The sequence below is a fragment of the Pelodiscus sinensis genome, chromosome 23 (genome assembly GCF_049634645.1).
Source record: "Pelodiscus sinensis isolate JC-2024 chromosome 23, ASM4963464v1, whole genome shotgun sequence".
Classification (NCBI taxonomy): domain Eukaryota; kingdom Metazoa; phylum Chordata; order Testudines; family Trionychidae; genus Pelodiscus; species Pelodiscus sinensis.
The window spans coordinates 12731830-12754931 of record NC_134733.1 but is presented as its reverse complement, the minus strand read 5'-3'; the positions used below and the strand labels follow the sequence as shown (position 1 = coordinate 12754931).

General features: G+C 41.2%; 1 protein-coding gene across 10 annotated transcripts in view; it reads right to left on the bottom strand.

Moving 5' to 3' along the window:
• Window positions 1–23102, bottom strand: part of CTNNBIP1 (catenin beta interacting protein 1) — a 68894-nt gene that overhangs the window by 36601 nt on the left and 9191 nt on the right. For 2 of the 10 annotated variants that reach the window (XM_075906089.1, XM_075906098.1), the window contains exons 2-5: window positions 22643–22721; window positions 20740–20830; window positions 6007–6099; window positions 966–1087 (exon numbers count right to left, since the gene is read on the bottom strand). In XM_075906089.1, coding sequence (XP_075762204.1) covers window positions 966–1061 — 96 coding nt within the window. In that variant the 5' untranslated portion in view covers window positions 1062–1087; window positions 6007–6099; window positions 20740–20830; window positions 22643–22721. Of the gene's footprint in view, window positions 1–965; window positions 1088–6006; window positions 6100–6298; window positions 6428–7723; window positions 7866–20739; window positions 20831–22642; window positions 22722–23102 lie in introns of those variants that run through there. The other 8 variants (XM_075906097.1, XM_075906094.1, XM_075906091.1 and 5 more) reach the window with 7 other exon arrangements.

The window sequence follows — 23102 nt, the reverse complement described above, 5'->3', positions numbered from 1 at the left end:
AGCTATCATCAATAAATACTTCCTTTAATTTTCTAGTTCGTTATAGTGTTTAGAAACTTTGGAATGCACAAAAAAAGTTCAGGCCTAATTTCAACCACTATACCCTTCACATTTTTTTTTTTGGCATAAGCAGCAACTCAAAAAAGAAACCACCCCCTGGCCCATATCAATGAACATTATTTCAGCAATTAGAAAGTTAGGGGTAAAATACCAAATAGACAAGCTCTAACTAGAAGGGTGTAATGTTTTGCCAGTTCAGACTAACTAGCCTGTATGGACTCTGCCCTGCTGCTTTTCACTACAAGCTCCCCAAAACGCATTAAAAAAGTCCCATGTCAAACAGTACTACATTAACTTGCGTTAAGGAACTTTTGGTGCACATCAACAGAATCCACAGAGGCAAGTTAGTGAATAAAATGCTAACATGCTCTAAAATGAACACCCTCTGGTGAGGGCTAAAGCACTGTGCAGACGAGCCCTCATGCACTGAAGGCGACTATAGCCTGCTCAAATTTAAATATGAATGGCTATGGTGCTTAGGGGTATGAAAAATCAACAGAGTGCTCGAGCTATGCCAATTTAATGCCCTGCATAGATGCAGCCACACTGATGGAAGAATGCTTCTGTTGACCTAGCAACCACTGCTCAGAGAGGCACTATTCCTAAAATGATGGAAAAACCCTTTCTGATGCTGTAAACTGTGTCTACACTATGGGGTTATGCTGGCATAGCTACAATGCAATAACTATGTTGCTGTAACCTCTACATTATACATAGGGCCAAATTTTGTTCTGTAAGAGTTAATTCCAGAGCATGTGGCCCCTCCACTTACCTTAAAAGAACTTAATGAAGTTTAACCCTTGGAACAGGGAATGGGAATATCCCAGTTAATCATAAATTCCATGACTGGGAGAGGAAGCCTTTGGTTAAGTCCAGATATTTTTTCAGAACTCCATTAAACTTACATTTGATCCCATCTTCCTAAGCATGAGGAGAACTCTCACTTTCTGCTGGATGTACATCTCCTCCGGACTCTTCCCGGGGACGCCCTCACGGTTCATTCCACTCCTCCCAGCTCCTGGGACTCCTGCAGATGTAACAAAACAAGAATGAAGTGAACTGAGAGAGTCTGATATGCATACTTGCAGAGGAAATATAATATATGGAGATATACCATCTCATAGAACTGGAAGGAACCTTGAGAGGTCATCAAGTCCAGTCCCCTGCCCTCACAGCAGGACCAAGTACCATCCTTGGCAGATTTGCCCCAGATCCCTAAATAGCCCCCTCAAGGATTGAACTCAGAACCCTAGCTTTAGCAGGCCAATGCTCAAACCACTGAGCTATAACCTCCCCCTAATTTCCAACACACCACTATTTCCAAAACACCTATTTTTCACCACAGGTCAAAAAGCTTCCTGAGTGGTTTGACAACAGGCTGCTTGGTAATCTAACTTCTGATGGTCAGGAAGAGATGCAAGTCACTCCACTGTACATAGCAAACCAGACTGTGCATTTGGAAAGTAAACATCACAAGTTTGGCAATAAGAGCTGACTGAGCAGTTTGCACCTCCATAGCACTTGCACCACTGACAGTGATTGGGGAAGGGCAGAGTAGCTATGTAATACCTCACACCACGTATGCCTGATTCAAGTATTCAGGCAGAGCATATGACAGAAAGGGGCTAATCTAGTATGCATCCAGAGCTCAAAATATACTACACAATTTGAGCTACGCAAATTGCATAGCTTATTTTGAGTTAATTTCGAAATAGCGTATTTTGAAATCTGGCACTGTCTACACAGCACTTATTTCAAAATAAATCGCTATTCCAATACGTCTTACGCCTCATGCAATGTGGCTTAAAGGGATGTTGGAACAGCAAGCCCGTTAGATTTCAAAATAATGAGTGTGCTCAAAAGACGCAGAATAATAGTGCTGCAGTGCAGACGTAGTCCTACTGACTTCATAAGAGAGGGCCCAATTCTGCAAGATTCTAGACATCTCCATTTCATTTTCTGCAAAGAGTTGTGAATGCTCAACAACTCACAGGACTGGGCCTTAAATATGAAACACAAATACAAGAACATATTGCTCATCACATCACTGTTTGCTTAGCACCTGTCATGACTTTAAACCTACAGAGAAAGGATAGGACCCAAGGGGAAAAAAATGAAATAATCATTGCAATACCAACTGATTTAACTCCACCATTTTAGAGGCTTCTTTGTAATAAGCATGCCGGAAGGTGGAGACAGGATTCAGCATATATATCAGTCCCAATGATTAAGCTCTACAGTCAAGAATAAATCAGGTGAAATGTATTCCCAAAGTCTTTCCCCCTATTTCTGTATATATAAACTGAAAAAAAAAATCCATACATAATCCTTCTGTACATTTCTAAAATGAATATGTTACTTTTAAGTAGGCAGTGGAGGGGAATACCTTAAATTTTCCTTCCCAATATTACTTGATTGCTTATGTTTTCTGTTCATTTGGAGATTTAAATCCACTGTGTATGCCCACAGAAGCACAGCAGTAGGTAGAAATTGCTTAAATACCATAATCTGTCACTTCTACCAACCCACAGAGTAAAGGTTTAAAATTATGAGTACACACACTTGCTCTCTAGTTTATTCAGTCAACATTCAATACATTCTTAACTGCACATTGTTCTGAAAATTAAGATGTTTCACATAATACTCATGAAATAGCCTGGCAAACTAAATGCTGCTATGCATCAGCTTCAGACCCCTGCATCACAGAAACTTAATCTCTACCAGGGAATCCCTTTGGGGAGGTGTAAGCCAGGTGTTGCTCTACACTGTGCATCAAGCTGACTGGTCCCCAGTAGTACCTTCAGCAGCTGGCTTACACTGTTCAGAATCTAAATTTGGCCATGTGCTGATTTATCAGCTTTGTGATTCCTGCACACCAAGATACTATTGCTAAAGACTTTGAAACACCAGGTTTAGACAAGCTAGTTAAAAAAAAAAAAAAAAAAAAAAAAGCACAACTGATGTGATCTCTCTCTTTCCTTAATTATAATTTTTAAAAGGAAAAATAGTTAGGGTGTGGAAAGAGTTCAGGTTACATATTGACATTCCTGGATGACTCACTAATTATTCAAACTTAAGCAGTAACTGGAAGGGAGAGACCTCATCATCCACTTGATTTTAGTATTGCCCAAGTGCTGGTATAATGCGAGCCTGAGCTACAATTTCACCAACACTCTTGAAAAAGTTCCCAGTGAGAAGTTCTGTATTGCACTGATTTTGGTGATGGCTGCGTTTGAAAACCAGCAACCAGTAAATATGAGATGCCCTCTTCATTTATAATTGAGTCAACAGAAGATTTGGGAGAAGGCAAAAAAAAAAAATCACAATCCAGTAACTTTAAAAAAGCATAATTTCTTCTATGAAAAAAGTAGAATAGTTTTGCCATTAAAAATGTCAGTTACTTTGTACTGAAATGACACACATTCCACTGATTGGCATGCAATGTTCTCAGCTGTGAAAAGAAAGTGAACGGGGAATAAATAAGTCAGTCATGAGATGGGCAACCATCTAGTAAAAGCATTTACTATAACTAACTGATTCATTTAACAGAAAGAAAAAGTGTGCAAGTGGTTCCAAATCACTCTCCACTGCATAACTGCACAAAGGGGTGAATTTAATACTAGTAAAAGATGCTGGATCAACAGCCAAGCAGATACAATTCTATTTATCCAGTGAAAAAGCAGACAGCAAAGGCACAAGTTTCCTCCACATTATTCCACCTAGACGTTCAATCTGGATGGACTCTTGGCAGTGCGCATCAAAGCACTGCTCAGGTAAGATCTGTACTGCAAGATCCATAGTAGGCTTCACAGTCTTCTTGCTCCTCACACCTTAGAACTCTAAGAGATCCTCGAAGGAGGAAATTTTTTTTCCCCATTCCATTTTGTATTTATGGTTGGAAAGCTCTTTTTAAAGGAAGAGTTTTGTAGAGAGCTGAGGTTGTAGAACATGAGCTTTGCACTTGTGTGGCATTTGTTGTCCCAAAGCTTTTCCAATCTGTACACATCAGTCATACTATAAGGCCACAGGATCTAACAGCAGTGCAGCTGAGCAATGGCACAAATTAATAATCAACATATCTGCTGCCTCATTAGTAAATTCAAGCCACCAGGACTCAGTAACAAGAAAGAATAATAATAAAAGACAGAACTGCAGTAATTTGGAGGTTGTAAAGCCCAACTGCAGTAATCACAGGGGAGATCACAATACTTAACACTACAGACCAAGATGATGTTTGAAACAAGTCTGATCTTCATATAATGGATCTCAAAAAGTATAGATGTGGGATAGCTTTGGAAATCCACGCATTACATTTTAGCTGGTTAGGCGGAGATCCAGAACCTTACTCCCCCACTAACCACTGTACCCTTATATTAATTCACCTTTTAAAAACATTCTGGAAACATGTCCTATACCCACATTTCTTTTCTCTTCTCCCACTTACTGATTTTGGACCTTTATTGTAATGACTTTATTGAACAACACTGATTCTCAGTAGGTTAGATTTCAGAATACTATGCTTGGCTAGATGGATGCCACATTATTCTCAAGGGCTAACGCACACACCCATCTACGGGTGTACCCAGTACAGAAAAAAAGCACTAACAGATTGACTGGTTCAGAATCCACAGAAAAAGCCCTCATGTGGGTCAGCTTGAGAAAGGAAAAACAAGCAATGGGCCAATTTCCTTCACTTCCTGACTTATACCAATAACCTGGAAGACAACAGAGTAAATTTGTAACATGTCAGTTCAGAAAGAGGTTTCATCTACCCTGGATGTAGAGTATCCTTTCATAATCTGAACCCACGAATGGGTAAATCAGATGTTTCAGTGGGGAAAAAAAGACAACAAATCCTCCAAAAATTAAAGAAGTTTAATCTCCCCACAAAAGCTACAAATTGCCAAGAAATGTTAACTCTCAAGCAGATTTAAAGTTGGGGAAAATTATAGAAATTATCTACCAGTAGGTGGCACCACAGACAAACATCCAGGGAGAGACCACTCCTGCCCCACTCTCCCACCTAGAGAAGTCCTACACCCTTCAACAGTTTATATTTAACCACAGAAAGGTAACAACTCCTCTTCACCTTCCTTTGTCCTCTCTAAAGTTGGAGTAAACAAACAGGGGAAAAATGGAACAGGATGAAAAGGAAGGAGATGATTGGAGAAAAACAGAAGTTTGATAGAAATGGGGAGAAAAAAAAATACTAACAGCATTGGGGCACTGATTTGAAATTTGGCAAGAGTAAAAGCTACGCATTTTGTTATCCCCATACATCTGGCCAAAATTGGACCAAGTTCTAAGCACATACAAAAAAAAATCTGTTTGCACATCCACAGAGTGCCTTATTAAGTGTTTGGTAGTTAAGATTTCTTAAGATTTTTGCCTTCAATGGGCATGCTCCATCCTCACACAGCACTTATGCATCAAATTGTGCAAGCACTATTCCACTCCCTCTGCCCTGAGGTTACAAAGTTATTCTCCATTCTAGGGCTCCAGGGGCTAAGCAGATTTTTTCCTGGATATATTCTTCCTTGTCGCTAAAGCCTGCTTTGGTGCTGGGCACTGGAACTAAGAGCAGGAACGTAGTTACTGTGTTCTTTCCCTGATCCATCCTCCTCAGCTGCTGCCTAGGAAGTGCTATGAAGGAAAAAGCTGCTTGATTTGAATGCAAACAGAGCATGATCTGCAGAGGTGGGAAGCATATACACAAGAGCACATTCCCCTTAAGAACCTGGAATCAAATTCATGTTTCCCAAGTCAGAATTCCTTTGCTTGCTAACTAAAAAAATTGTTGTGTTGTGGATCTAAAAATTCCAGACCTACTGACAGAACCATGTGGGTGTCAATATGATTCAACATAATAGAACTTCCCTCCTCCCTCCCAGGTTCCTTTTAAAAAAAAAAATTATGAATATTACATGCAAAACAAATACAACTTACCCGTTTCTAAAAAAAAACAACACAAGGGCAGATAAGCCAAGTACTCAGTCCCGATTAATGATCACAACTGGAAAAAAGTGGGAAGAAACTGCCCTGTGAAGATAAAATATTAAAGAGAAATATATACAATGAAAAACAGGAAGACAATGAATGTTTTCAATCAGAGTCCCATACCACTGCATCTAGCCAACATTTGTAAAACTGAAGACGGGCTATGTGAATTAGGAATCTATGTAATATTCCTTATACACTTATTTCAGTAAGTGATTCAAGATAAAAATGAATCACTAACTACATTCCTGGTAGAATTCCACAACACTGGTCATCAGAAGTCATTCGGGTCTTGTTTTCTTGAGGGGCTCGGGGAGATTTCAATATAGGACCTATTATCTTTGAACAAGTCAGTAAAACTAACAGCAAAACCACCAGGTGTAACCACCCCTGGGCAAAAACGAGCATGATTCATCAATTAAAAATTTAGGGTGCGGTGGAAAAATACAGTACTTATGAGCAAAATGTATGTTTTACATTAATTATTTAAGTGCCATATTCAGATGCCATATGTATAATTAGAAAACCCTGCTCTTTTGCAGCATAATTAATGTTTCAAAAAAGAAACATGCTGGCAAGTCACATACTGATAACATTTTTTGACCGATCAAAGAGGTGGTTATTTCTAAACCTATTTTATAATTAACATTCAGAACTAGACTAGAAGTTGAGTAGGTTCCCTGACAATCTCTGGTCACTAGAGGTCATATGCATCAGAGCTAGCTCAGGTCAAATGATAACAACAAACCTTTCATGCAATACGGTACAACATCGAGAGTAACTTCTGCTCAGGACAGCTCCACAACTTTAAGTACGTCTATCATTATATACAACCGGACAGGTTTTAATTAAAGCCCTCTGATAAGAAGAGCCGATTTGTACACACCTGCACTATCCACCTAAATGAAACCTCCAGCATGGAGTCCAAAGCTCTTAGTTAAGTTTAGAGATACACACTTGTTATTTTCAAATCAGATGAAGGCAAAACCGCAATAACTCAGAATTTCTCCCAGTCAGTGCCCTGCACCATCTCATGCTGAGAGAGGGCCAAGACTGAAATCCCTGCAATCTCCTGAACTATCACACTAATTTTTTGTTCATGATTGACCAGGGCTGAAATAATCACAAGCTTCACCCACAGCATTCTACAATGGCTCCTTCTGGGAAGGGCTGGGAGTGAAGGAATGATATCAACTGCTTTAAATTATGTTGATTTCACCTTTCCAGAAAAGAATGTGTCTGTTATGAAAGGACTATTCATGCCTTGCTTTCCTCCTTCACTATTTTGTTCCTACTTTTCTTACCCCCTAAAACACAAGACAGCCCAATGATAAATCATCAACAGAACCAACAACAGAACCATTTACAGTAACTAACTGTTCCTTTCATTTGTATAGACTTCATATGGACCCCACCATCCATCATTACACACACACACACACACACACACACACACACAACTGTGGAAACTCCTTTCAGAAAAAAGATTAAAGCATAGGAACTAATTTGTATTAACAGCCAACAATAACACTCTCACACTTACCATCAAAATGCCCAGGTAATGGCAATCTATGCAGATAAACTCCATTTATCAAACAATCCATTATCAAGTAACGCAGGGAAAAGGGATACATTTTCCTGGCCAGGCACTGTATTACCATCTCACCTGAACCCAAATGCAGACTGAAATTTTGTCTGGATACAAAATTACAGCTCAGCGCCTCAGAAGAGTCCAACCATGGAGACCAGCTTTCAGAACAGGTGTACTACCTTTACAAGTCAGAAGCTGCAGAACTGTGCAAGTGATGCAATCCTGGTTAGCTTCACTTTGCCACTCCCTACAGGGGTTCTCAAACTTCACTGGATTGTGAACTGCTTGCAAAAACAAAAATTACTTCATTCTGGCAAGCTGATGAGGAATGGGGGGAGATGCAGAGAGCAGTGCACCTTCCAGGCACACACAGCTTCCCCCCACACCTTGCCCAGGGGCCTGTGCAGGCTGTCTCCTGACTACATAACACCAGGAGGGGGGATCAAAGGATGAGCTCACTCAAGCCTGCTACCCCAGGCTAGGGGCAGAAGGGGCCAAAGGCAAAACCTTTGGGGTGGGAGGACCAAAGTTGAAGCCCAAGAGGTTCAGCCTCAAGTGGAGGGGCCTGTAGTCTCCATGCAGGGCTGAAGCTGAACCCTGCTACCTAGGTCTGAAGCCCTTGAACTTTGTCCTAAGACACAGGGCTCAGGCTTCAGCTTTGTCCTGGGTGGCTGGATTGAGGCTTCAGCTCTAGTCCCTAGCAAATCTAATGCTAGACCAGGTGAACAAACCACTGAGCTATAGGACTGTGTAAGTGCTCTGTAAATAACCAGCACTTCTGCTGTAAAGGCCACAAGGTAACTGGAATAGATAAAGAACAGTGAAATCCCAGTTTAAGAGGTGGGATGGGGAGACTAAGTCCCAAGAGGTCCAGTGACCAGTCCAAGATCCCATAGCAACTCATGGAAGAAACACAAATAGAACCAATATACTTAAGTCCCTGATCTAGCTACTGGATAATGATTCCCTCACTTTTTTTTTTAAACTAAGAATCCCGAGTGTTCATTTTTAATGAATCCTAAGAAATATGATCTAAAAATATTCTGTAACGGGATATATTGGGGGTGGGAGGAAGATGACAACTGAGGTCCAAAATATGAGCGAGCATGCCTAGCAAGACAGCTGAAGAACAGCTGAGGTACTGTCAGAGCATGTAACTTTGCTCACCATCTTAAAATGTTCCAGTGGATCCATTTGTTTCATAGTGATCCATCATAGGAGTATTCTTGAGATTGGGTAATTGTCCGGTTCAATTAAGAATACTAGCTCAGAACTGTGCAATTTACTTTTTTTGTGAGTACTGTGGGTCAGCAGGCAGGTATGTGCAAGTCAAAAAGGTCAGAAGGCTGTGCATTCTGCTCCAAGTCCATTCTAATTACTTGACCCTATGGGTAGGTCTATAAGCACGACAGCTGCTTCAGTTAAACAGATTAAATACTGTGGATGTTCATCTAGATTCATCCCCCTCCACAGAAGCATCTCTGCAATGTCACAGGTACAGGAAACAGCTCCTCAGAGCTTCTCTTGCCAGTCAACATCCCTTTGAAGGCAAGCTTATAATTTTTCCTTGGCTGAAAGAGATCCATCCAAAGCCTCATTCTTATTATATGCTACTGCAGGTGTGGCTAAGAGTAACCAAATACAATGAATTTCATTGCTGATAGAATGTGGAAGAATATATAGCCACTTTTCTGGTTTACACTCAAAATTTCTCTATCCCCAAGCTTATTGTATGTTTCCAAGAAAGACTTAAGGTTAGGCTGGGCCTTTCATTGTACAAATCAGGTTTGACAGATTCCACAAGGCAGAGTTCAGGTTGATGAGCAAGACCGGGGTGACAGAATGGATTTCAACCCATCCCTTCAGTGTTCTTTATAGAAGACAGTTCTCTGCCAAATAATGTCACTTTATGAAAGTGCTTTACATCCATAAATCTCAGTGCTGCACAATAGTGTGCCATGTGTCTTACAGTTAGCAAAACAAAAGCAAAATGATGAACCCACAGTCACAGCAGAACTAGAAATGGTACCAGCTGTCTCCCCCACATCAGCTAGATCACAGTGCTTCCCAGTAAATAAAGTTATGTCAAATGAGGTTTGCAGTTGAACAACAAAAATCACACTGGTTCAAAGGGAAAACAAGCTTTAAGTCAGAAAAATATTAGCAAGGTAACTGAATTGTGACCACATAGAAAAAACCTGCAAATTGAAATCAGGAGTCATGCTGAGATATTAGGCACCAGCTTGCAGCATTTTGGGAGTTTAATAGCACCTCTAATACTTGATCAGCATCAAAAGAAAAAAAATTAAACACCAACAATAACTTCATACACCCCACTAATTATAATTAAACTTAAGTCACTGCACTTTTGGATCCTAATACTTATTAAACACAGTAGCTTAGTTTTCCTTTTATTTTTGCCAGATGTTTTCATACCACACATCAGAAACAGCACTGTGTAAAGCTTATATTTTAGTAGAGCTCCTAACAATCTCTTAGGAAAACACGGAGACTGATAAAAATGGAGTGTGTCATATAGTACCACAGAAATCCTGGTGTGTTTAATAAAGCTTAACTGGGAACTAGATGGCTCAAAGGGTAGGATTGGGATAAAGATGACTTGGAAGAATTAAAATCTAAGGATTAAGAAGAGTCCTGCATACATACAAAAATTTGTATCCACATATGTAGCCACAAAAATGAGCCACGGATGCATGTAGACATATGCAAATTTGCAGGGTTCTAGATAAAAAATGTGTACCTGAATCCAAATCCACAAAAATAAGCCAGAGACCTGTATCCACATCAGCTGATGCAGTTGCCTAGGATATCAAGTGGGTATTTGCAGATTTGCAAGGTTCTCATATTCCCTTCCATCCCAATAGGAAAGAACAAAGAAGAAAATATTCTAAACTATTTTGAGGTGGAAAGGTTAATAAGAGATCGTTTTCTATACACGAAATGTGATGAAAATCAACTCTACGCTTCTGACTCAGTTACTGATCTTGACTACTTTTCATTAAGATAAATATTTTCAACACCAACTATTTCTCCCTTATAGTAGAATAATAAATATAAAAATGTAAAAGATAGTTGAATTTTTTTTCCAATTAATTTCACAAAGATAAAAATATAAAACTTCCAAGCCTAGATAGAGCCTTTCACATTGAGTTCAGAACTGAATCCGGAGCTGTTAGAAACCAAAGCTATGACCTGATTTGTTTGCTGGTTTATGGGAAGTGAGACTGCAGTCTCAACACAGTTCCTAGTGATCCAGTGTCTATATTCAAAAATGACTGCCACTGATACCCTCAGTAGCAGTCACAGTTGAGGTGCCAAGAACTGGATATGCCATGAAGAATGAACTGCACTGTCACACCTGGAGGTGGTGACCTCTCCAGGTCAGGGTGGGACAGACTCACAAGACTAATGGAAAAGCTGTCATTTCCAATGCTCATGTTATACCTATTGTGGCTAAGCAAAGATCTTCATTCTTCAATGCCATCTTACAAAAAAAAAAAAATCTAAGTTCAATTATTTCGATAGCAATTTTAGTCTGAAACAGAGTGAACTCCTTCACAAAGCTATGCATCTAATTTCTTCTGGATAGCATAAAGCTTGTTTGGCACTCGCAGGGAGTGACAGTTACTTCTCATTTATTTTTAATATGATGCACAAAACAGAATAATAAATGAGGCAGATCTGTAGGCTACATCCAAGGACGCCTGCACAGCTTTGCCAAAGCAACGGCTTCAGGCTTGAAAATGTTTTCACCCTCTCCCAAATGGCAAATAAAGTTGGCTTGTGGACAAATACTGCACTTCAGTACTCCTTTCCTCATTCTGCCTGAAGTACATAGCATACAGGAGGCTGGCAGAGTGAAGATCCGAAGAACACTATCTGTTCTACAAAGCTCAACATGTGCACTGGGAATAGCAGATCAAGCCTGCCATCGGAGTTCTGATCACTGCTGTCTCCATACCAAACCAATGTATGGGCATGTGCTGTATCCCTCCCAAGAGAAAGACAGAAGTACCTTCCCCAAAGAGGGAAATAAAGTGACGGTAGAACTACTGGTCCTCTTCTAGCAGCAGGCCCAACCAGAAGTCTTGGCTATAGAGCAGGGCTATTCAACACGCGGCCCATTTGTTTGCGGCCCGTGGTGCGATTTGGGTTTACGGTGCTGTTTGGGTCGATACATGTTTTAGTAGTTAAATCCCTGGATTATTGTTGTTGTTTTGGCTTCACAACAAAAATAGTCAATATAACGGTCTTCTGTTGATATGCGTTTTAATAGTTAGATCCCTGGACTGTCATTGCTCATTAAAAATGTTGTCATACGAGTGGAAATCAGGTAAATATTGCACTTGATTAATATCAGCAGAACTGACTTAAATGGGGCCTCTGTGTTGTGTAGTCTTGTCTTAATCTTTGTATTCATGCCCATCACTGTGAAATAAGCTATTTGCATATATTTGCGTGTATATGCAACCACACTTAAATTGCGGCCCTCGGCATGTGCTGTGAGTATCATTGTGGCCCTTGGGGCTTCCAAAGTTGAGTAGCTCTGCTATAGAATGTGCACCTAAATAGTTAAAAGCTACTATTCTTAGTAAGAGATGCTAATGTAGACTGGAATTAGGTACTATTAATTACCATATCAAGAAAATACCCTCTGCCAAAGTCAAGACATCTCTACTATCTACACTAGTGATCCCCAACTGCTATCACCAGCAGAACTAAAAAGAGTGAGAACATGAGATTTTCAGAATTTGGTGGTGTAGAAGCAACCAAAAAAATAGGAGCTCTGATCCTGGTAGTACAGGGACCAAATTAAGCATTACAGTCTCCTGGTCACTTCCAAATACAGTAGAAGGGAGGCCAAAAACCTAGCTACAGCCACAGAAAGGGACCAAACACTGACTCCTTAAAATGCTCCCCCTTCCTATCGTGCACACACAACTTTTTCTGCTGGAGTCAGTGATGGATTTAGAGTTAGTGGGGCCCGCTGAGCAGCTTCATCCCCACAGGACCCAGCCAAGAAAAAGAATACTTTCTCATTTACTTCACATTTTCCATTTCTTCATTTCCCCCCTCGTATAAGTAAAAGGAAAACGAAGTGAGCTACCTTGATTAGCACCAGGGTTTGGGGTGCAGGGATCAGGCTCTGGGAGGAACTTTGGGCATGGGGTGCAGGCTGTGAGAGGGGATCAGGGAGTCAGCGCTTACCTTGGGTAATGGGGCTCCCAGAGTGATCAATACACCTCTCTGGCAGCAGCTCTTAGGCAGGAGAAGCCAGGTAGTCTCTGTGCACTGCTGCCCCCGCAGCTCCCATTGGCCTCAGTTCCCAGACCCCAGGAGCTGTAGGGACATGCTGGTTACTTCCAAGAAGGAGGGAGTCAGAGCAGGTAAGGAGCAACTTTAGCTCTACTGTAGGCATGTCTCTGCATGCCCATTAGCGGTAAGATGAAGCAGGTTTCTGCATGCTCCCCAGGGTGTGGGCAGTGCACAGAGCTGCCTCTCCCCCCCCCCCCCCCAGGGGCTAAGGAAGTTATGAGCCAGATAATTCGCTAATCATGCAGTCGATAGAATTTTTAATAACAGAAGAAGCACTCAGTCCCGGCTTGAGCCAGATCCAGGAGCTACCCTTGCTGCAACTCTGTAGTTTCAGGTGGGCAGGCAGCCCAGCCCTTACTACATGTAAACTGCAGAGCTGCAGCAGGGGTAGGTCCCGGAGCAGGCACGAGCCAGGACTGAGCAGGGCTCCGCACCCAGATAGGGTGCTCCCTTTCCATGGCAGCCTACACTGGCCGTGAGCAGAGACAGCTCTGGCAGCAGCCCCCTTCAACAGGAGGTCCCAGCTGCCTGCTGGGATCCCTCCCCCGTAGACAGGGGCTTCTTCTGACAGCCTCCCCTTGCTTCCCCTCCCACCTGCTGTCTCTCAGGGTGGGGGGCAAGCGGCATCACGGAGACAGTGCTGGGGGAACCAGCTTTTAAGCTGGCTCCACCCAGAACTGGCTTCTGCTCCCCCACCCCGCTGCCTGATACAGAAGCAACAAGGGTGGGGAATGCAAGTAGTTGACTCGACTAACTGATAAGCCTAGGCTTATGTGTTAGTCAACTACTTCCCTACATCCCTATCAGGAGCACACAGAGATTTGCCAGCAGCTGGCTGCTTCCAGCATGAGGCCATCAGCCATGACAAGCAGACAACCTGCCAGCCTGACCCCTGCCATATTTTAGGGTCCCCTGTCCTTGGGGGCCATATGCCACACACAGCACAGCACATTTAATGTTATAGAGGATATGACAGAGGTCTATAAAATTGTGACTGGTAAGGAAAAAGTGAATAAAGAGTTACTTATTTGTTCCCAGAACACAAGAACTAGGGGTCACCAAATGAAATTAGTAAGTAGCAGGTTTAAAACCTGACCTCTGAGGAAAGGTTAAAAAAACTGGACAAGTTTAATCTTGAGAAAGAAGACTTATCAGATTCCTGCTCAGTCTTCAAATCTGTCAGGGACTGTTATAAAGAGGACCGTGATCAATTGCTCTACATATCCATAGAATGTAGGACTAGAGATGTAAAAATGTATTACAATAGCAACCGTGTAACCGATCTAAAGTCTATCAGTTACATGCTTAAACATGTTACCTGGGGATGTAGAACTAGGGAGGGAAGGGCCCCACCCAGCCTCTGACCCCACACGCCTAGCAGAGTTGCAGAAGTTAACCATTGTCAGTTCCTGTTAAGCATCAGCTTCTCAGTTAACCAGTTAAACCAGGGAAGAGGAACCATTTTTGTAGGGGGTGCCAATTGAAAAATGTTCCAAGTGGCCGTCGGCTGCCCCGGAAGGCACAGGGCTTTGGCAGAAGGGGCAGGGCCTTTAAATAGCAGGAGTTGAAAGGGCTTGCATCTCCCCTGTGGCTCCCAGGCAACACATTAGCGGGGGGGGGGGGGGGGGGTGCAGGAAGCTGCAAGCCCTTTCAACTCTTATTTAAAGGCCTGTGGCCTTAGCAGCCACTCGGAAGGAGTGAATCCTTTAAACAGAAGCAGCTGAAAGGGGTTGTATCCCTCCCCCCCAGCTAATGCATTGCCTAGGAGCCACCGGGAAGGTGCGAGCCCTTTTAATAAAAGTGGCTGAAAGGGCTCACGCCTCCCAGCAATGCATTATGGGGCAGGGCTCAGGGCTCAGAGCTGGGGATAAAAGAGCTTGGTGGGCTGGATCCAGCCTCCTGACAAGCTCTTGTCCAGCCCTGAGTTAAATTCTTCCATCCCTAGATCAGACAAGTAGTAAGGGGCTTAATCTGCAATTCATAAGATTTAGGTTAGATATTAGGAAAAAATTAACTGTAAAGGTTAATTAAACTCTGGGACTGGCTTCCAAGGATGATGGAGGAATCCTCATCACTGAAGGCTTTAAAAACAGGTCAGACAAACACCAGTCAGGAATGTTCTCGATTTAGTTGGGCCTGCCACAGCACAGGAGAACCCCAGGTTTATATAGTCTCAAGATCCCTTCCAGCCCTACATGTTGATGATTCTTATGAAAAACTGAAAATAAAAGATGTTGCTAAGTTTCATTTCTCAATAGTTTAGTACTTGTTGGAAGGTGGAAAGAACCTTTATCTAATGTTCTTGCAAGAAGTTCTGTCATTTGTCAGAAATGATCCATCATTTTATATGGAACAGTACAAATATGTAGGCTAGGAAGAATGATACCCAGCAAAAACTAAACAGAACACACACAAAATTAGAAGTATCCCAGAACTTTAGTTGTAACCAACTATGGTGCCCCTACTCTTAATTTCTCAAGGGACCCAAGTTCATGTGCTGAAGCCCAGAGTTACCTTACTCTTGAAGCTCAATTTTCTTATTGTTTCATAGAATCAGAGTTGGAAGAGACCTCAGGAGGTCATCGAGTCCATCCCCTGCCCCAAGTAGGACCAACACTAACTAAATCATCCCAGCCAGGGCTTTGTCAAGTTCGGACATAAAAACCTCTTGGGATGGAGATTCCACCCCCTCCCTAGGTAACCTATTTCAACACTTCACCACCCTCCTAGTTAAATAGTTTTTCCCAATAGCCAACATAGACATCCCCCACTGTAACCTGAGACCACTGCTCCTTGTTCTGCCATCTGTCACCACTGAAAACAGCCTCATTCCATCTTTTCTGGAAACTCCCTTCAGGAAATTGAAGGCTGCTATCAAATCCACCCCCCATTCTTCTCTTCTAAACAAGCCCAAATCCCTCAACCTCTCCTCATAGGTCATGAGCTCCAGCCCCTTAATCATTTTTGTTGCTCTCCGCTGAACCCTCTCCAATACATCCACATCCCTTCTATCCCCTTGGTGTCACAAGGAGGAAGGAGAAAATTTGTTCCTCTTGGTTTCTGAGGACAGGACAAGGAGTAATGGGCTTAAAGTGCAGCGGGGGAGGTTTAGATTGGACGTTAGGAAAAAATTCCTAACTGTCAGGGTGGTCAAATATTGGAATAAATTGCCAAGGGAGGTGGTGGAATCTCCCTCTCTGGAGATATTTAAGAACAGGTTGGATAGACATCTGTCAGGGATGGTGTAGACGGAGCTTGGTCCTGCCTTGAGGGCGGGGGGCTGGACTTGATGACCTCTTGAGGTCCCTTCCAGTCCTATTATTCTATGATTCTATGGGAGGGAAGGGCCAGAACTGGACACAATACTCCAGGTGCTTTTCATTCTTCAAAAAGAGTTGACAAATTATTCAACTAAATCTCCTTTTGCGATCAACTTCAACCGCCATAATTTTCCACTGTTCTTTGAGAACCAAGGTTTCAAACTGATGATGAGTTAGTCCACATTTTATTGGGCACTGCATCAAAGAACCTTGAGCTGGCTTTTCAGGATTTCAAAGATCCCGATCTTTAAAGTTTGAATTTGATGTGAAAAATTTTTCACAACCTTAATACTCAAGTCTCAAAAGAGGACATCTACTTCAAGTTCTTGCTGATGCCCTTGAAGCAACTGCAAGCTACTTTGGGTGTAACCACCCACATATTTTGGGGTAGTAATAATATGGCACTCATCGTATGAGCACATTTCAGAAACTGATTCCAGGGGCTAAAGAAAGAACTTCCATAGGGAGATGAAAAATAAGAACTACAGTCACCTAACTCAGTGGTTCCCAACCTTTTTTATGCCAGGGATCAGCAAACCCATTCACAAACTTTTGGCAGACCGGTAACATTGTATTTACAGAATTGTATATTCATTATGTAAATAATGAACACTCTTTGACACTTCTCACCCATACACCCCATGCCCTTTGACCCTTTAACCTTTGATCCCTACAGCCCATGCAAAACCCTCTTGCCCCAGGACCCCACCACACTCTCACCCAACACCCCTTTGCACCCCCACCCCAACACTCCCCAGAGCGAGGCTGCCCCCCATGGAGCATGGCTGTTACTGCTGTGCACAAAGGGGGAGAAGCTGTTGGCAGAAGTGTATGCCCTCTTCCTTCACACCCCCTCCCTCCCTCTCGTGTCTTGCACCCCCATGGGGGGGGAAGAGGGGAGGAGTTTGGAGCCCCGGCCAGGCCACCATTACCAAGGAGGGAGGAAGGCACCTCCTCCTGCCACCACCAGCATAACTGCCCGTGTGGGCACAGCACGGATCTCCAGCTGACTGCCATTACCGAAGGGAGGGGAGGAAGGGAGGCGTGAACAGCAGGCTTGAACTCTGGCAGCCGCCGTGGCCTGCAGTCAGTGAGTCTCAGACCGGCAGAGGTCCATGGCCCTACGGTTGGGAACACGCTGACCGAACTCATGATGGACAATTTTTTTTTTTACTGAATTCTTTTCAAGGAGAGGATCTTTCATTTCAGGCTTTACAAGTGCTGAATCAAAAGCAGTAAAAGACAACCTGGGCTCTAAAGGTTTATGAACCTTTAGAAGCACTCTTCAGAAAAATCTAGTCTATATACATGAGGCTGCTATTTATAAAACAGAAGCCAGAGCATCAAGCAATAGCAACCACCATGCACATGGTATCAATACTTTAACTCTATGTAGCAGGTCTAAAGAATTAGCTCATTGTGGCAACAGTCAAATTGACAGTCTGCTAGAGCACTCTACATGCTGACTAAGAAGTACAATGTTTTTTCCACAGTGAGTTTAACTAATACAAGCCTACCACACATACATATCAGAGTAAACTACAGGACTTGATCCAGATATATATGAATGGCTTAAGGATGTATGATTTCCAGCACCATTAGGTTATTCTTTACTGACCAGACAGGGAAGTAGGGAGAAAATATTCAGGGACACAGTTACTGTCAGCACCCAACACCGCACTGGTGGAGAACTACTGTAGTATTACTTTGTATGTTCAAATCTAGATTTCAAGCCAAATGGACATTTATAATTCCATTTTATTTAGATTTTTAAATGATTATATAATTGTTCAGTCAGCTTCACTGGTGGCTGAAATGGCGTTTTAGTTTATACTAAAATGAAAACAAAATATGAACTTAAACTACACTAAAAATAAGAGTTGAAGTGATAATCCCTTGCTGAACAATCTAAAAATCCAACAGGCAGAAAGCCAGTAAGTTCCAGCAGGAAACTGAGGCAACAATTATTTATAAAACTATAAATATATTTACAATGAGACCAAAACCCCCAAATTACAACTATATTAGGAGTCTTAAACTGCCTTTAGAGTGGTGATCAAACTTTTTCTCCTCATTTGAGTGCATACTATTGTTATATTTAACTAGAGACACTATAAACAGGAGCGGCCCTAGAGGAGCTGCCGGCAACTGGCGCCCTAGGTGAAACGCAATCGGTGCCCCCCACCTCCAAAACGCTTAACGGCCATTTAATTTGGCGCCCTAGGCGACCGCCTAGTTGGCGCCTATGGACAGGCCACCACTGACTATAATTAATGTGTACTGGAAATTCTTATCTGCTTTACATCACTTATTGAAGTAACTTTTACTTATAGGTATTTCTATGGTACTTGTCACCCAAGTATGTCTATAAATGCTCAGCATACAGAAGATATTTTAATGGAAAAATAGGACCTACACTTCTCTGCAATTTATGCTGAAGGGTAACAATGGTAATTCTAGAAGATATACTTTTACTGAGAAAGCTCTTTATGTTTAAGTTACACCATCAATTTAGAGGAGATAACTGGCCTATTTACCTATAATTATTTCTCAAGGTGGCAGGCGGCCAGTTACTAGAATTGAATAACCATCAAACTGGGGATCAATTTCCTGTTTTGATTATTTGCGACACTATGTTTTAGTATGTCTCAAATGCTAACAAATACTTTCTGCAGAAACTATTTAACAATGGACAAAAACAATTATTATAGATTAATAAGGTTGGAAGAGATCTGAGGAGGTCACCACATCCAAAATCCTGCTAAATCATCCCAACCAGAGCTTTATCAAGCCAGGACTTAAAAACCTCTAGGGACGGAGATTCCACCACCTTCCTAAGTAACCAATTCCAGTGCTCGATGACCAAGTTCGCTTCAGTGTAATGAAGCAGGCATCACTCATTCACTTGTGTCCTCTCAGAAGGTTTGGCGCACATGTACAACATAGACACCATGCTTTCTGCAAGGCTTCCCATACACAGGCACGAAGTGAATGAAGGTTAACATTCCTTTCAAAAGGACTACTTGTATGTTTTTACAGCCAAGCAAAATGAGTATGTTTTTCAATTTTTGTGTTTAAAAATTAACTAACAATTTAATGATTTGCCTACCACATTCATATTGCAGGTGAATGGGTTGTATCCAGTTGCAGCATACACCATTTACATGTATACCCTCTTGCTATTTGGAGAACACCATACTTTTCTATCATCATGCTTTGCTGACCCCATTGTTATTTGGATTTCATCATGATGCAAAACAATTTCCCATCCCAAGGATCTTAGCAAGAATTTACTTCATAAGAAATATTTTTACTGCATGTTATAAATTGGTCTGTGCAGATGCCATGGTTAGTTTATGATAGCAATTCTCCTGCCTTCTTACTCTCTTTGAAGCTTCTGTTAAAAAAGCAACAGAAACAGTCTCAAGCTTTCCATTTTGTTTATTAGATCATTAAATGAACTAGCCCAGTTTTCAAAGGGATTATTGGGGGTTGGGGGAGGGGAGGAGAAGAGGTGGAGAAGAAAGGGATTTGATTCCTTGTCATCTTTTTCACAAGTATGACTTCTACCAGCTACAAATTCAGAACACAAACTCTTAATTATGTATTGGTTTTGATGCAGTTGTTTTACTATCTGTAGTTTTTCATTTGCTGCAATTTTGTGCTATATAATGGTTTTTTGATAAAAGGTGGATTGCAGGGAAGGAAATCTTGCCCTCAAGGGGCTCCCTGTTTCTCAGGAAGCAGGGATGCAATTTCCTTCCTTGACACCATCTTGTATGTAAAAAGTTAGTTATATTACCACTAAACTGTGAAATAATCTCAATGAGCTCATTAGTCTAACAGACTTTTCCCCTTAGCAGAAACCTATTAATATATGGGCTATAAAGAAATAACCCCTAAAAACTTTCAGTCAGTGGATTAAACAGTGCCCCAATTAATGTTGAATTTATTGCATTTGAGCCAATATTGGAGACTGGGAGGATGGAGAGCTAGTAAAAGGCTGATAATACACTAGAAAAATAACTAGAATGTGCTCATGGGTCTTCACGATCAACTCTCTTGAAAATGTGATTTATTCAGGGATTAACACTGAACACTTTTCAAGAAGACTGACTACTTCAGATGTCTCTAAATATCACAGAGGCCCTGAGCATTTACCAGACTGATCGCACCCCCAACTAGGGAGGTAATAGCGTAGATGATTGCCAATAAGCAAAAGCTTATAAGGTTAGTGCTATAGACTACATGCTAGGATTGCCAGATGGTTTCAGAAAAAATATCGAACAACAACAACAAAATACTCCAGGAAAAAAAGTTTGTTGAGAGAAAACAAACAAACAAACAAAACAAACAAACCGTAGCCATTTTAAAAAACTGCATAGTGAGGCTTTTTGGCCCCAACAGACTGCCGGTGGCCACCCGCCATCTTACCTCCCTGCGCTGGGCTGGTCAGCTCCCCGGTAAGTACTAGGATTGCCAGGCTGCCTCCGTATTGAGCCAGACAGCCCAAGATTTTCGTCTCCTGTCCGGGAAAAAAAAAATTTAAAAAATGTAAAAAAAAAAAAAAAAAAATCAGAAAGACCAGATATTTTAGGTATCCGGTATTTTCTGAATTTTTTTTTTTTTTTTTTTTTTTTTACCAGACAGGAAGCAAAAATAACAGACTGTCCGGTTCAATACTGGACACCTGGCAATACTACTACATGCATTTCTCCCCCGCCATGTTCCCAGCCAGTAAACTTTTTTAGCAGGCTGGCCAGCAACCCGTCTCAGTCCCAGCTTGCGCTGGATCTGGGACCTACCCCTTCTGCAGCTCTGAATTGAATGTGTATTAGGAGCTAGGTGGCCAGGCAGCCCAGCTCAGTTCCAACTCATGCCAGGTCTGGACGCTCAGACTCTGCCCCCCGGACAGGGGCTGCTGCCATCCCATGCTGCTGCCTCTGATACTGTTCCCCTGGGGACTGTACCAAAGTCAAGTGACTGATAAGAATTCATGAAGTTAATCGACTATTCAATTAACCGATATTTAACATCGCTACCCTGTGGGATTCAGACCCTAGAATACATATTCTGATTAACCAACTTAAACAGCTTAACTAAAATGCCATTATACATCAGTAATTAGAATAAGTGTTTCAGAAACTCTGGGACCAATAATTAACATACTCCATAAAAGATGGATATTTTTGCAAGTATGTAATGAGATTTGTTTTGAGCCCTCAAAGTAGTTATTGTTTAAAAGGTTTTACTGATCAACTGTTACAGTGTAATCATATCACATAAGGGAGAAAATCCAATGAGATTCTAGCAGGCTTTTGGCATATCCCAAACAGTTTATGATAATTACACACCATCTCTAGAAATGAAATTCCCAGCTGAAGATAAAACTAGATGGAGATTATTATATTAGTTTTAACCATTGAACACATTATCAACTTTATGATATGTCACAAATAATGTAGTTCAGTTCAAAACCAAAGTTCAGTATTTTTGGTAGAATTAAAAACCCTATGCATGATGGCTAGATAGAAACACAGTGTTGGTACTGGTTAAGATACTAGTTGCAAGCACTATTATACAAGAGAGAAAACTTCCACAGTTCAGAATAAATTACTGTGTAATCAGGGCTCCATGAGTTTTAGCTGCTGAAAATTTAATGCTGAATCAATATATTATTGTAAGTGATGAAACACTGGTTACATTTTCATTTAAAAAAAATACCCTCTTTCATTCAGCCGTGGAAGCTAATCTTCCAAATGCAAATTCTACATAAGCTGATGAGTAGTTTCCAGAGTCTGCCGACAGCCTAAAAAAATAGCTCAGAGATGTGAACTCTCCCAACTCATGCCAATCTGGGTGCCAATGAACATACTTAGTGTCTGTATACTACTAGTCATTTTAGCAGAAGAATCCAGATATTGTGTTTTTCCTAGAGCCTCAAACAGCCTCCCCTGAATAGCTATCTATACAACCCACCCACAGTTTCATGCAATTTAAAATTAAGTTACTAGCATTCAAAACAAAATGTGTCACATTGATAACTGAGGGACTACCTAAAATTAAATGTATATATTAAAAACCATAGACTATTGTACTGATATTATTTCATATTTTAAATGAAGATCTACACTTATTGTTTATTTGATGATGATGCAGTATTTTCAGTTTGCAGCTCTGAAAAGGGGTTACTGAAAAAAATTAGGTCATGTTAGGCCTTGAAATGAAAAGCATAAATGAAAAATAAATGAAGATTTTTTTAATCAATAACTCTTGGGTTGCAGAGCTGCAAAAACCCCATGAGAATGTTTAATATTTAGAGATGTTGGCTACTTACACAAATTAAGTCGTATTCTTTCTGTTCTCTGGTGACTTACATAACAATGCAAAATAATTCTAAACACTCAAGTGAGAATCTAAAATAAAAAAAAGATATAATATTGATTAGTTTTTCAATACAAAATCTGCTTCATCATATTAGTTTTAAAATAATTTTTGCTAGCATTCATGTTCATGAGATTCATTTCTAGAATATTCATGGAGAGTGAATGCACAAAAAAGTCAAACACTTAAACTCACTTAAAAATTCAAACTAATATTCACAAAGTACTTTCAGCACTTGTCCAATGCATCATATACCAAGTCTAATGCAGAACATGGAAGAGACAAAAGGAATCCTTATTTCTAATTCTCTGCAGCATGCACTATGGAACACCTTCTGATAATTCTTTGGTCAACACAGACCCAGAGTAAATCCCAGCTCCTCAGAAGTGCTCACTCCATAAAATTACTAAGGA